This window comes from Grampus griseus, assembly GCF_964374135.1.
Source record: "Grampus griseus genome assembly, chromosome: 15".
In the NCBI taxonomy this organism is placed as follows: domain Eukaryota; kingdom Metazoa; phylum Chordata; class Mammalia; order Artiodactyla; family Delphinidae; genus Grampus; species Grampus griseus.
In genome coordinates this window covers 63,253,997-63,268,369 of record NC_139009.1, presented here as the reverse complement: position 1 = coordinate 63,268,369, position 14,373 = coordinate 63,253,997, and the positions used below count along the sequence as shown (strand labels likewise).

Sequence of the window (14,373 nt, the reverse complement as noted above, 5' to 3'; positions counted from 1 at the left end):
TTTGCTCCCAGGCCCAGCACCAAACCAAGCACGCCACAAAGAGGCGCACCTGATTGATTGACTGCCCAGGAAAAGACAGCAGCAGCTCGTTTTCTTAAATAGGGAGGTCAGAATGGTCAACTCCAATATCTCCTCTCAGTTCAGGGAGATACGGCTTTACCTCTAGCCTTTTTGTGGGGGGAAAGAGCAGTGCGCCACCCTTCCCCTCATTTTTGAGTATAACATGTTGCTAGGTATAATTTTATTTTATATAAAAAGTGTTTTTGTGATTCCTCAGGGCCCAGGGATTGGTGCTGGTAGTTGGAGGGACCTGCCCCCAACTGGTTCATTTAATCCTCCATCCGGGTGCCATAAGAACCCAAGCCAGGAAAGCAAAGTAGAAATCAGAGCAGAAGCCTCCTACTCTTGCTGATCCATTCATTCTGTGACTTCAGGGGTCACATATAAGGTCAATGTTTCCGGTCCCCGCCGGATCCGCACTGCCAGCTGGGATTGGGTTCGAACGGCTTCATAAATATCTTCAGCATTTTGTACCAGCCGCTCCCCAATGGCCAAGATCACATCACCAGGCCGTAGACCAGCCCTATGGCAAAAAGTGGACAGAGAGATAAAGGAGGGAATAGATGGCCCAGTTCAAGGGCACATAAACACCTCACCCATCTCCACCTCCCAGTGCAATCTCTCCCTCACCGGTGTGCAGGGGAGTCCAGGATGACTTTATGGATGAGCACACCATGCTGAACATCAGGAAAGCTTGGTTCTCGAAGCTGTAGTTCAGCAAGGATGCTGAAAGGACACAGATCACTTTGTTAACCACACCACGGCACTCTCCCAATTCTGGGTTCGCCTCAAATCTCTCATCAACACACTGATAAGTTATGGATAGGGCATGCACTAGATCCTCTGGAGACAAAAACAATTCAATTTCTGCCTTCTAGCAGTTAGGAAGTGGGACATGTATATAAAAGGTAACTAATTCCAAATGACAGTATTAAATCAATAGCACTAATGTCATTCTAAAATCCTAAGAGAAGCTAGAAGGAGGTGGCATAACTTTAGCTAAACCTAGAAGGATTGGTCTTATATTTATATAAAATGAGAACAACATAAACAAAAACATGGGATTAGGAAATCAAGTTGGACGGAACAGAATATACTCATAGGGAAGCCATGTCCGGAAGGTTGAGTTGAAGACATGGAAAATGGCCCCTAAACACCAGGCTAATGGATTGGAGGTTGTAAATCAAAGCAATAACAGGATGAAATCAATCAGGTGGGAGGTATGCGAAGTGGAGTGGGGTGAGAAAATCAAGATGAGAGAGGACAGCTCTTCTGATAGTTCCAAGTATGAGGCAACTCATCTTAGATAAAGACAGAACTGAGAATGAAGCTCAACAGAAGTGCCAGGTGCCCACAACTGGTTACACTGATGGCCCTACCCCTATAGCTCATACCTGGGAGTCAGGGTTAGCATCATCACTCCAATGTAGCGGCGCTGGGACCCACTGCTTCCAAACCAGGAATCTGTGACAGAGGGACAAATAAGCCCCACCCAGCTACATCCTTCCTTCCCCCTCCTGCTCCTCCCAACAGACCCCTCTCCAACAAGCCCCCACCTCCACCCCCCACTACTTAAAGGAAACCGTTTACCCCCAAGCCAGGCTTACTCTTCTTTTCTCCACGATGTAGAAACTCTCGAAGGCGATCAGCAGGGATGGCAAAGGAGATTCCAGCTGTGACCTTCATGGTATTCACCCCAATCACCTCCCCATCCTGTTGGGACAGAGCCCACTATTCTCTAGCCCAAACAAATAGTAGGAGATGGGGGTACCTGAGCAAGAGTAGCAGGGAGTGTTGGGGAGTCGGGGAGACCTGGCTGGATTCCGGAGACAGCCAACAAGAAACTGCTCAGAAACTTGACCAAACATCATTGAATTAGGGAAAACCCACCCCTTCCCACACTGACCTGGGGCAGGGATTCTCGGAAAGGATGTCCCACTCACCAGGTTAACCAGGGGACCGCCAGAGTTTCCAAACTGCAGGACAAGGAGAAAATATGGAAGAGATCCAGGGACTCTATGCCTGGGGGCAAAACCAGGATGGAGGCACTTGCTCCAAATTCTCTCCTTTACCAGCCCATGAAGGGGTGGGCACGGTTTTTGCCACCCAACCTCTGTATACAGGCTAATCCACCATCTATCACACACCTCTACCCCCTCCCCCAACCTAGTCTGTCATTTCTCTCTTATCAGGACGCACATCAATAGCTGCATCAGTCTGGATGTATTCCACATTGGTTTGGGGAAGGCCCAGGTCTTTGGCTGGACGCTGAGCAGAGCTGACAATGCCGGATGTGATCGTGTTCTGCAGTGCAAAGGGACTTCCCATGGCAACGACAAACTCCCCTTGCCGGACATCGGCTGAACGTCCCAGGGGCAGCGTTGGGAGAGGCTCCTAAAGGAGAATGGGTACAAGAGACTTGTCATCTGGAGCTGTGAGCAAATTCAGAGCCCCAACCAGACATGGCCTGCCCAGACCCCCACCTTGGTCTGAATCCTCAGCGTGGCGATATCTGCCACGGGATCCACAGCTGTGACGACGGCCTCATACGTATCGCCGCTAGGCAGCCTGACACGGACTCGGCGCCGATCAGCCACCACATGAGCGTTGGTAACGATGAGCCCGTCGGCAGCCACCACGAATCCTGAGCCATTCGAGATAGGGACTTCGCGGCCCGAAAAAGGGTGCCTGGGATAGGGGGGCGGGGGTTGGGGAAGCACGGATGTGAGGAGGCTCGGACCCTCCTTCTCGCCCGCCCTCTACCCGCGGCTTCGGTTCCTCCGGGTCTACCCCACCGTTACCGGCCCAAGATCTCGATATAAACCACGGCAGGGGCCGTCTTCTCCACCACGTCCGCGATGAAGTTGTACTGGCTCCGGGGAGAGGGAGGCGGCGAGCCAAGGACCGAGGCGAGGACGGCCGGGGGACCCCGACCCCCGCCCCACAACAACAAGAGCACTGCCCCCCCAGCGCCCAGCGCCACCGCCAGCCACACGCGCGGACGGGTTCCAGGGGTCCCTGAGTCTTCCCGGATCCGGGGATCTGGGGTCCCCTGGATCAGCCGTGCTCGGGGATCCGAAGTCCCCGACGTCAGACATGTTCGTGGTTCAGGGGCTCCCACAGACAACCGGGCCCCGAAACTGGGGGTCCCATAAGTCACTCGGGCCCGAGGGTCAGGAGTTCCTAACGTCAGCAAGGCCCGGAGGTCAGGGGTCAACAGGGGTCCCTTTCCCCAGCGACCCCCTCCCAAAGCGCGCCATCCTCGGAGGCTCCAGACTGCACCCCGCCCCGCCCTCAGTGCAGCCATCAGCTCCGCCTCGGGAGCCTCGTCGCCCGCCCTGCACAGAGGAGGCGCCCTGGACGCTAGCGGGCGGACAGCGGGACGCGGAGCACGCCGGTACCTGAAGTCTCCAGAAGTGCACGCCGGAACCAAGGATTCCGGAAGGCCGACTCCGCCCCCGCCCCGCGAATGCCGGGAATTGTGGTCCCAGTGGGACGCGAGTTATGAGGTGGTCAAAGGGCCCGCGAGGCATGCTGGGACCGCTAGCCCTTCCGGGGCGCCTCAGGATTTCGGGTCCCGGCACCCTGGGCGGATGCCCGAAGACTCCGCCTTCCCAAGAGCCCCTGCGGCGGGGTGCGAAGATGGCGGCGGCGTTGGCCCGGCACCCCTAAAGCGGCGGCAATGGAGCCTCCCCCGTCGCCGGGGCCGGAGCGGCTCTTTGATTCGCACCGGTAAGATCCCCGGAGGGAAGAGACCGGCTCCCGCGTCCAGTTGGCCTTCGGCACCCGATCACCCCGCCTCTCGCCCCCCAGGCTCCCGGGTGACGGCTTCCTGCTTCTCGCGCTGCTGCTCTACGCTCCAGTCGGGTTCTGCCTTCTCGTCCTGCGCGTCTTTCTTGGGATCCACGTCTTCCTGGTCAGCTGCGCGCTACCAGACAGCGTCCTTCGCAGGTTCCGACCCGGGCGCTCGGGGAGGGTCGGGGTTGGGCCTGGCCGGAGGCCGCGCAGTCACCACTGCCGGCGTTCCCAGGTTCGTGGTGCGGACCATGTGTGCAGTGCTGGGGCTCGTGGCCCGGCAGGAGGACTCCGGACTCCGAGATCACCGCGTCAGGGTCCTCATTTCCAACCACGTGACACCTTTCGACCACAACATAGTCAACTTGCTCACCAGCTGTAGCACCGTGAGTTAGGGACGAAGCCGAGAGTGCCACGGGGCGGTTCCCTGGGGCCCAGCTCAAGGCTCCCCTCTCCGTGTCCGGGTTTCCTTTGGGGACCACAAGATACTGACCCTTACCTCTGACCCCCTTTTTCTACCCATTTGTCAGTTTTTCTCATTTCCCAACATTCTTTTTTCTTTCTTTCTCTCCTTCCCATTCCCAGCCTCTACTCAATAGTCCCCCCAGCTTTGTGTGCTGGTCTCGGGGCTTCATGGAGATGGATGGGCGGGGGGAGTTGGTGGAGTCACTCAAGAGATTCTGTGCTTCAACGAGGCTTCCCCCCACCCCTCTGCTGCTATTCCCCGAGGAAGAGGCCACCAATGGCCGGGAGGGGCTCCTGCGCTTCAGGTGGGTGAGCACAGGTATTTGTCTCCAACTGTGTAGGTGGTCAGGCCTGGGAGCTCTTGGGTTTTCACAGCCTTTTTCAGACCTACCCCCTCCCTTACTAGTTCATTTACTTTCTGTCCACTTTTACTTCTTTCCCCTGAATCCCTTTATTCTCCATATTTCTACTTGTACAGTTTGACAGTTACCCGTTTTTAAGTCGGGTATGAGCTGCTGACTGGGTTGGCTGGAATCCCATCCTACTATCTCTTCCCTCTTTTAGTTCCTGGCCATTTTCTATCCAGGATGTGGTACAGCCTCTTACCCTGCGAGTCCAGAGACCCCTAGTTTCTGTGGTGAGTGTGTTCAACAGGGAAGCTCTGGGTTTGGAGGGGAAGTTTCCCACTCCTGGCCCTGGCTTAGACCTCACTCATGCCCTCCCCTCAGACGGTGTCAGATGCCTCCTGGGTCTCAGAACTGCTGTGGTCACTTTTCGTCCCTTTCACGGTGTATCAAGTAAGGTATTAACTGTCCTCACTTTTTGGTGGCTGGGAGAAACTCGTCTCAAGGTCAAGGAAGTAGTTGCCTCTGTCCTGTCCATTTGCAGATCTTTTAATATCAAGGTCCTACCACAGAGGCAATATAAAGTATTTACTATCTTCCTTATCCTCACCACCACTGTTCCAAGAAAAGAGGTATCAGAGTGGAGAGTGGGTGCCCCCAACATGGTCCTGGGTTGTTTTTTTCAGGTGGCTTCGTCCTGTTCATCGACAGCTGGGGGAGGGGAGTGAGGAGTTCTCCCTCCGTGTACAACAGGTGGTAGGGGACACAGGCAGGGTGGAGGTGGGTTCTTTCCTTATGGGGAAGGAGAGGAAGGCTTAAGAAACTTCCAATCTTCCAATTCTCCCTAGCTGGTGGCCAAAGAGTTGGGCCAGACAGGGACACAACTCACTCCAGCAGACAAAGCAGAGCACATGAAGCGACAGAGACACCCCAGATTGCGTCCCCAGTCAGGTGTGTGGCCTCTGGACACAAACCTTTTTAGCTTTTTTTCAGTCTGTTGTGCTTTCTTCCTTATGCCTGTACTAGTCAGCCTCTCCGTCCTCCTAGTTCTCCACTCACCTTATTTCGTATTTCTTTTTTGCAGCCCAGTCTTTCCCTCCCTCCCCTGGACCTTCTCCTGATGTGCAGTTGGCAACTCTGGCTCAGAGAGTGAAGGAGGTTTTACCTCATGTGCCACTGGGTGTCATCCAGAGAGACCTGGGTATGAGAAAGGGTAGACTCACGTAAGGAGACAGGCATAGAGAGGGGAAGTGGGTGGTGAAGGGAGAAGGTGAACAGGGAAACAGACTGTCCTGTTCTCTCTTCCCTTCTGCCCAGCCAGGACTGGCTGTGTAGACTTGACTATCACTAATCTGCTTGAGGGAGCTGTAACTTTCATGCCTGAAGACATCACTGAGAGGACCCAGGCCCTTCCCACAGCCTCCACGCCCAAGGTGAGACCCAGAAAATGGGCAGGTCCAAGACTTGGGGTGAGATGGGACAGTCTGCATATCCCCTGTCCCTGACGTCTGTTTTTTTGATCCTGAGACCCTAGCACAGTGCCTCTCTTGCAAAGTAGGCATTCGATGCGTGTTTAATGATGATGACTTCGCAAGCCCTCTGACATTGTGATCACCTCAGTTCCCCAGCTCTGGCCCGGCGACCCCTCAGCCCACAGCCCTAACATTTGCCAAGTCCTCCTGGGCCCGGCAGGAGAATCTGCAGGAGCGCAAGCAGGCGCTGTATGAATACGCAAGAAGGTGAGGAGCTTAGAGAACAGCGGGTAGGAAGGGGCCGATTGTATACGACAAAACCCATACAGTGTCTTCTCCTTATGTCCCACAGGAGATTCACAGAGAGGCAGGCCCAGGAGGCTGACTGAGTACAGGATGGCACCCAGAGCCGCAGGACGGAGACTGGGGGCAGCCCTCACCCAACTCACAACAGGCCGGATGGGTGGGTGGTAAAAAGGGAGGGATGGGGCTCCCCCCAATATCACATTAAATTCAGGGTTTTCACTCACGGTCTCTGTTGCCTCTCTGGGTCTCAGAAGCCCCATAGCAAGTTCCTTTTCCCTTGGTTGTAGGGATCAGGGATGAGGGCTTCCTTGTGGGTTTGTGGGGGTGGTCAGAATGGAACTGTCTGCAATCACCTTCTCATGTCAAGAAATGCGTGATATTAAGGAAGTGTAACTGAGCTGAAGGCCCAGAAGCAACTGGACCCTAGCTTGGGTGTTCAGCCCAGGTATGTGAGGAAAAAGCTGTAAAACTGCAAGTCCCAGGATGCCTTTCACTAATGAGCACAGTACACAAAGTCTGCAGAGTTCACACATGCTCAGTGTGGTGGCTTGAGCCTATTTTCCATAGGCCGCTGACCAGATTAAATAAGGTGGAGCACATGGCCCCACCCCAAAACAGTCTTTAGGACTGTTGAGGCACACCCCAGGGTGTGGGTGGAGCCGGAATTTACCTTTGTACCTCACAGCAGGTCAGGGTTATTGGTGACTTGCTGTGTGGGTCTGGAACTGGCTGCCATCCTGACACGTCTCAGAGCTGCAAGCAGGTTTGAATCCAGGATCCTTGTGGCCCTGCTCCCTGATTCCTACCCCGCTCCTCTGATTCTTCATTCTGTTCCCTTGGGGACCTTCCCACAGATTACCACGTCTCATAGAATTCTTGCTGCCCCTGAGGACCCCTGTGTTAGTCAAAGGATTTTTACTATCTGACTACAGGGTAATAGTCCACTTTTGATAGTCCCTTACGTGGAGACTCAACTCTCCACTGTTTTCCTGGCAGGCGAGAAATACTGGGAAGGATGGACCCCGGGGCATTATCACTTGAGGGTACAGGTTAGGGATCAGGGCTGAGGTGGGCAGATGGTGTCAGTCACCAAATACGAGGCCTTGATGTCTGCCCTGCCTTCTGTAGGTCCTGCTAGACAGCCACCATGGCCTCTCAGGTTCTCGGGCTGGAAGAAGAGTCTGGCCCAAACCCTGGGGATTCTGAACTGGCTGTGAACCCCTTTGACGGGCTCCCCTTCTCTTCCCGCTACTACGAGCTGCTTGAGCAGCGCCGATCCTTGCCTATCTGGGCTGCTCGCTTTATCTTCTTGGAGCAGTTGGAGAGTAGCCCCAGTGGAGTGGTGCTGGTGTCTGGAGAGCCTGGCTCTGGCAAGAGCACCCAGGTTGGGGAAGATTCTGGGAGTGGACAAACGGAGGGGCTAGGGAACTGGCTCTTCCCGGGACAAGGGAGGCGGGGGAGGGGGGTGGGGGGCAGGGCGGAGCTGTGTGGAGTAATAAGGGAGGTGGGTAAAAGGAGGCAGGCTGGCCCCAGGGTAGCTGGTGAAGGACCAGGGGACTCCCCAAATAAGAGATTAAACTGGCCACAGCTCCCCCAGCACTTTTGACTGGAGTTCTATATCTTACTGACTGATTGTCCTTCCCTACCCTTACCCCAGATCCCACAGTGGTGTGCAGAGTTTGTGCTGGCCAGGGGTTTCCAGAAGGGCCGGGTAACTGTGACTCAGCCCTACCCTCTGGCAGCCCTGAGCTTGGCCCTGCAAGTTGCTGATGAAATGGACCTGACCCTGGGTCATGAGGTTGGATACAGCATCCCCCAAGAGGACTGCACTGGGCCTGACACCCTGCTCAGGTGTGGCCCCCTGCAGGCCTGACCCCAGATCTTCCCCTCATCCAGTAGAAACAAGCCCAGTCTTCTGATATCTCACCATTCCCTCTCTCAGCCTAGCTCACCCTTTAAATCATGCATGATGCAACTGCTGAATTCAGCCCTTTAACCCCAGCCAGGGACCTCAGACATTCAACCTCACCCTCATCATGAAAGTCTCACTTTCCTAACTGGAGTACAGCTTGTGAACAGTGTCACCAGTGGGGTTGTGGGTCACAGGTAATGGTCCATGGGCTCAGGAAGTCAGTCACAGGGTCTTTTTCTGATCTTTACTATCAGAATCTAGGCCCCCTGGGGAGAAGCTCCTCTGGACTTCTGGGGCTGGTCATTGTCTACACTGACTCCTCTGCCCACTGCCAATGTCAACAGGTTCTGCTGGGACAGGCTGCTTCTGCAGGAGGTGGCCTCGACCCGGGGCACTGGAGCGTGGGGTGTGCTGGTGCTGGATGAGGCTCAGGAGCGGTCAGTGGCCTCAGATTTGCTCCAGGGGCTCCTGCGAGATGCCAGGCTGGGAAACCTTCCAGGGGACCCCAGAGTGGTTGTAGTTACTGATCCAGCCCTCGAACCTAAGCTCCAGGCCTTCTGGGGCAATCCTCCTGTTGTACATGTACTTGGAGAGACTGGCAGGTGTTCCACTCCCGTCTACAGGGACACTGTCCCTACTGATAGAGTGGAAGCTGCCTGCCAAGCTGTGCTTGAATTGTGTCGGAAGGAGGCTCCAGGAGATGTGCTAGTGTACCTGCCCAGTGAGGAGGTAAAACATGGGATGCAAAAGGAGGTACTCATGTCTCATGTCTGTCCCTTCCTGTCCCGGGGGGGAATGTGAGCAATGCTTGTTAGGAACATTGGAGTTCTAGTACGTACTCTCCATTGGAGTCCTGAGGAAAAACTCTGGGGTTTCAGGGTAAAAAGGTCTACCACCCTCTTTTTGATTCCATACAATGCAGGGATTTGTGGTTCAGTGAGCTCCTGAAATTATAACACCCCAACTTTGTGAGTATGTGCATTTTTTCAGAGTGAAGGGCCATAGTGTTTCATCAGTTTTTCAAAGGGGTCTGTGACCCACAAAGGTGAGAACTACCCTAACACCCCACCCCTTTTCTCAGGAAATTTCCCTGTGCTGTGAGTCCTTGTCCAGGGATGGGGGGTCCTTGGAGAACCAAGGGCCTCCACCACGGGTGCTGCCCCTTCACCCAGGCTGCGGACAAGCTGTTCAGGCTGTGTATGAGGACATAGAATCGGGTGCCCGAAAGGTTGTGGTCACTCACTGGCTGGCCGACTTCTCCTTCTCCCTCCCTTCCATCCGACATGTCATTGACTCAGGACTGGAGCTTCGAAGTGTGAGTGAAAGAGAGGTGAGGGGACGTGGGGGCTAAAGATAGAAATAGCCCTCTCTCATCTGTCTTGGCCTTGGTTGGGGGGTGGTGACAGGTTTACAGTCCTCAGATCCGAGCAGAATCCCAAGTGTTGAGACCAATCAGCAAGTGTCAGGCAGAGGCAAGACGACTGCGGGCAACAGGGATCCTACCAGGTAAGAGCCTTTGCCCTCAATGAAATCAAACACGAAAAGAGTCCCCAACCCATGAGCCCTGAGAAATCTACAGTGGTCTTCTTTCCCAGGTCTTTCTCCCCTCAGGATCCTGCCTCTGCCTGTATCCTAAGTCCTTCCTAGAACTAGAGGCTCCCCCGCTGCCCCAACCCAGGGTGTGTGAGGAGAATCTGAGCCCCCTGATATTACTACTAAAGAGGAGACAAATTGCAGAGCCAGGGGAGTGTCACTTCCTGGACCGGCCTGGTGAGCACCCCTCCTGCCCAAGTCCTGCTGTCCAGGCTCTGAGACCCCCTGCCCTGTAAGCCTTGTTCCCTCTCCAGCTCCAGAAGCACTGATGCAGGCCCTGGAAGATTTAGACTATCTGGCAGCCCTGGATGATAATGGGGACCTATCAGACCTGGGAGTCATCCTATCAGAATTTCCCCTGGCCCCTGATCTGGCCAAAGCCCTGCTGGCCTCGTGCGAGTTTGACTGTGTGGATGAGATGCTCACCCTGGCCGCCATGCTCACTGGTATAAATCGCTTCTCTCTCTGGCTCTTATGGCCACTTCAGCCTTCCCTTTGGTGTTCTGGTGCTCCTAAAACCAGCCCATTCCACTTTGCTCTAGCTCCCAGCACTCACAGTGCCTAAGGAACTAGGCTTCACCACTTATCCCTCTCCGATCTCTCTGTTGGTTCTTGCCCCTCAATATGCTTAAATCTCTCCTACCTGTTATTACTAAAACTGCACCCCTCTTCCTCAACCCTACACTCCCCTTCGGCTATACAGAATAATCTCTATCCTGTTCAGTCTAGGGTATTCCTCGCCCGCTGCATTCCAGCTTCAGGCCCACCACAACACTGACACAGCCTTCAGCTCACCAGTGGCCTCCTAGAGACCTAACCCAATGAACACTTTTGAGCCCCTGTTCATGACTTTCTTTTGACACATAGAACACCAACCATTCCCACCTTAAAATTGCCCCTCCCTAAGCCTCTGTGACCCGCTCCTTGTGGTTTTCACCCTACCCCTCTGGCCACTCCCTAATCTCTTGAGCTCTTCCTCCTCTGCTTCATCCTCTGCTCCTTCACTGTTAAGTTGGACCTCAGGGTTCTGTCCTTGCCCCTCTTGTCTTCCCATTCCCTGAACTCTCTGAGCAAGTTCATTCACCCCCATCGTCTGAAATGCCACAATATCATTCTTCTGAATCTTGGATTTATATATCTAACTCCTGATGGATGTTTCTATCAGAATTGTCCATAATACTTCAACCCAGAACTGAACTCAAGCACTTTTGTTGTCGTTTTTGTTGAGCCTGAGCACTTTTTTAAAAATAAATTTATTTTACTTATTTATTTATTGGCTGTGTCAGGTCTTCGTTGCTGCGCACGGGCTTCGTCGCAGTGCGTGGGCTTCTCATTGCGGTGGCTTCTTTTCTTGAGGAGCACAGGCTCCGGACGCGCAGGCTTAGCAGCCATGGCTCACGGGTCCAGCCGCTCCGCGGCATGTGGGATCTTCCCAGACCAGGGCTTGAACCCATGTCCCCTGCATTGGCAGGCAGATTCTTAACCACTGTGCCACCAGGGAAGCCCAAGCCTGAGCACTTTTTTAAACTACCCCCTCACCACCACCACCACCACCACCACCACCACCATCACCACCACCACAAAATCATACAATCATCTCTGCAGCTCCACTATCATCATTCTAGACTAAACTTCCTGCAGGTTTTTTCATTATTATTTTTCACTTTTCCTAATTTTTAAAAAATTTACCTGTTCGTCTCCATACTCACAGTCAATGCCAGTGTTACCTCATCACTACTCAGCTGGATTCCTTTAGTAGCCTCCTAACTAATCATGTGAACTTCTTCCAAACACGTGGACTTTTAAAAACTCTTCATCAGCTATTCTCTACCTTCCAAACAGAATGTAAACTCATTTGCATAGCACATCCAGCCTCTCTTAACCTAGCCCATACCTACCACTCCGGCTTAATCTCCTGCCACCCTGCCACACATGCCATCCCCTCCACTCATATACTAGGTGCTTGCAGTTCTCCAAACATGCTATCCCCGTGGTCTAGAATACTCCCTCTGCCCTTTCTCCACTGAACTAATTCCTACTCAAACTTCAGATACTGGCCTGCACACCTATTGGGCTTATCAAGTTTGCTTACTTGTTGATCTCTCCCAAGCTTCTTGAGGGCAGAGACTTTTTCATTTATTTATCTTCAATGTCTAATAAACTGCATAGTCTCTAGAAGTCTTTTGAATAAAGTTCCCAAAGTGACACTTCTACCTCTTCGGTGCACTGCTGTCCTTTCTCATTCCCCAAAATGAACTTCCTCTCTTCTGCCTCCAGCTGCCCCTGGGTTTACTCGTCCTCCACTCTGTGCAGAAGAAGCTGCCCTGCGTCGGGCACTAGAACACGTGGATGGTGATCACAGCTCTCTGATCCAGGTGTATGAAGCCTTTATACAGAGTGAGTGGTCCAATCTGCATCCTCTTACAGAATCCAGATTTTCCAAAGAGAGGAAGTGGTGTGCAACCAGCTGACAGATCTCTATTCCCAGGAAAAGGAAGCCCTTTGGCCAAGGGTTGGGTTCTTTTGGGGGTCTCAAGGGCTTTAGCTATAGCTGGTCCCTTTCTATTCCTAGGTGGAGCAGACAAGGCTTGGTGCCAGGCTCGGGGTCTAAACTGGGCAGCATTGTGCCAAGCCCATAAACTTCGGGGAGAACTCCTAGAACTCATGCAACGGATTGAACTTCCCCTGTCTCAACCAGCCTTTGGCTCTGAGCAGAATCGCAGAGCCCTTCAGAAAGCACTGGTGTCAGGATACTTCCTTAAGGTTAGGGGAAAGAGTTGGGGTGAGGGTCATAAAAGGAGCAGAAAGTAGAGGAAGCAAAGATTGGTGTATGTCACCTCTGAAATTGGGGTCCAGGTGGCCATACAAAGGATTCTTTAGGACCAGGAGAAACTTTTCCTTTGAGGTTTTGGATACAAGGGGCTATGGAGATGCCATACAGTATCGTAGTATGGTAGGGCTATAACACCTAGAGGTATGCTTTACTTTTAATACTGTCACCACCCTTGCTAATAATTCTTTCTCAACTCCCTTTTCTTTCTTCTACTGACTGACACTTCACTCTCACTTATTCCTTCAATATCTTTGTCTTTCAATGAGGTGGCCCGAGACACAGATGGAACTGGAAATTACCTGCTCCTAACCCATAAGCATGTGGCCCAGCTCTCCCCATACTGCTGCTACAGAAGCCGCAGGGCTCCTGCCAGACCCCCGCCCTGGGTGCTTTACCACAATTTCTCCATTTCCAAAGACAACTGCCTTTCCATTGTTTCTGAGATTCAACCACAGATGTGAGTTCCCTGACAACCCTCTTATACTACCCATTCCTCTTCCTGGGGCCAAAATTAAAGCTAGGGATTTAGAGACCCTAAGAAGAGGAGGGGGTCTTAGTGGTTTGTAGTAATATATGATTTGAGGAGACAGGGTTTGTGGAAGGGGTAGTAAGAAGTTTAACAACATGCATTATAAAAGAGGATACAGAAATCATCTAATTATAACTGTCTCTGTCAGGCTGGTGGAATTGGCCCCTCCATACTTCCTGAGTAACTTGCCCCCTAGTGAGAGCAAAGACTTCCTGAACCAGCTGAGGGAAGAAATGGCAGATTCTTCAACAGGGAGTGAATCTTCCTCCACCCAAGAGCTTGGAGATGCCTGTGTCCTGCAGTGACCTGCCTGCGGAGTGAAGCTGAGCTCATCTCATTACATTAGATCTTCCTTCAGGCTAGCACCTAGGCAGCCAGCCAGATTTAGAAGCCCAAAGTTAAGGATCAAATACTGGAACCTGAGTTCCAAGAAATGGTGGGCTGGGAGTGGAGCGAATCAGTCTAAACAGAGTAGGACCCTTTCCTTAGCTTTCTTCTATTTATTGGAGAGGAACTAACATGCCTTTCATATACCCAACTTATGCCAAACCCATCCTTGTGTTCCCTTTTGGTCTATAAAAGTTCTTTTTATATGGTGTCAAATTTGAGTTTGGTTCTGCGGCATTTGCAATATCCATGAGTTAGAGATGAGTTAGTAGGAAAGAATAAGAGTCAACTCCAACAGTGACATCCTCTTGCCTGGTTCCCACCTCTAGTCAAGACTTGTACTATGACTAACCTAGCTGTCACTAACATGGAACATGAGTAGTTTGACTACAGTTGGCCTCTAACCCTGCCTAAAGCTTACCTCCCTCTATCACACTGCTCTTGCCTCCAGGGGAGAAAGAAAGGCTGTGCTATAAGAATCAGACAAAGTCTTCCCTTTTGTTCTCATACAACTTAAATCCTGCTCTTCTTAAACCTCAAGGCTACTGCAGCCATACCCAAACTCTTAACTTTCCGTCAACAAGCTTCCCAGCAGCCCCTGGCCCACTCACAAGTTTTTCTAACAACTTCAAGGACATCATGCTTTTCTCTTTTCAGCTGGGTACTACGTTCCCTTT

At 52.6% G+C, this 14,373-nt stretch overlaps 3 protein-coding genes across 3 annotated transcripts; 2 read left to right on the top strand and 1 right to left on the bottom strand.

Annotated features, from left to right (window-relative positions):
* Positions 1–417: 417 nt before the first annotated feature.
* On the bottom strand, positions 418–3,471 carry HTRA2 (HtrA serine peptidase 2; the record flags this gene model as incomplete). Its single annotated transcript, XM_082672408.1, has 8 exons — positions 2,862–3,471; positions 2,544–2,748; positions 2,260–2,454; positions 2,004–2,036; positions 1,668–1,773; positions 1,455–1,524; positions 691–786; positions 418–583 (listed from the first exon to the last, which is right to left on the bottom strand). Exons 1-8 carry the CDS (start codon positions 3,365–3,367, stop codon positions 418–420), a joined length of 1,377 nt encoding a protein of 458 aa, XP_082528534.1. The 5' UTR covers positions 3,368–3,471.
* Positions 3,472–3,622: 151 nt separating this feature from the next.
* On the top strand, positions 3,623–6,659 carry AUP1 (AUP1 lipid droplet regulating VLDL assembly factor). Its single transcript, XM_082672409.1, has 12 exons — positions 3,623–3,792; positions 3,874–4,011; positions 4,091–4,241; positions 4,441–4,625; positions 4,885–4,957; positions 5,049–5,122; positions 5,351–5,417; positions 5,513–5,615; positions 5,749–5,865; positions 5,982–6,097; positions 6,285–6,403; positions 6,489–6,659. Exons 1-12 carry the CDS (start codon positions 3,743–3,745, stop codon positions 6,523–6,525), a joined length of 1,230 nt encoding a protein of 409 aa, XP_082528535.1. The 5' UTR covers positions 3,623–3,742; the 3' UTR covers positions 6,526–6,659.
* Positions 6,660–7,589: 930 nt separating this feature from the next.
* On the top strand, positions 7,590–13,947 carry DQX1 (DEAQ-box RNA dependent ATPase 1; the record flags this gene model as incomplete). The annotated part of the gene is made up of 11 exons (XM_082671815.1): positions 7,590–7,826; positions 8,100–8,293; positions 8,699–9,083; positions 9,436–9,669; positions 9,761–9,860; positions 9,966–10,124; positions 10,202–10,393; positions 12,225–12,344; positions 12,520–12,710; positions 13,047–13,237; positions 13,458–13,947. The coding sequence occupies 11 exons, from the start codon at positions 7,590–7,592 to the stop codon at positions 13,612–13,614; spliced, it is 2,160 nt and encodes a 719-aa protein (XP_082527941.1). The 3' UTR covers positions 13,615–13,947.
* Positions 13,948–14,373: the final 426 nt, after the last annotated feature.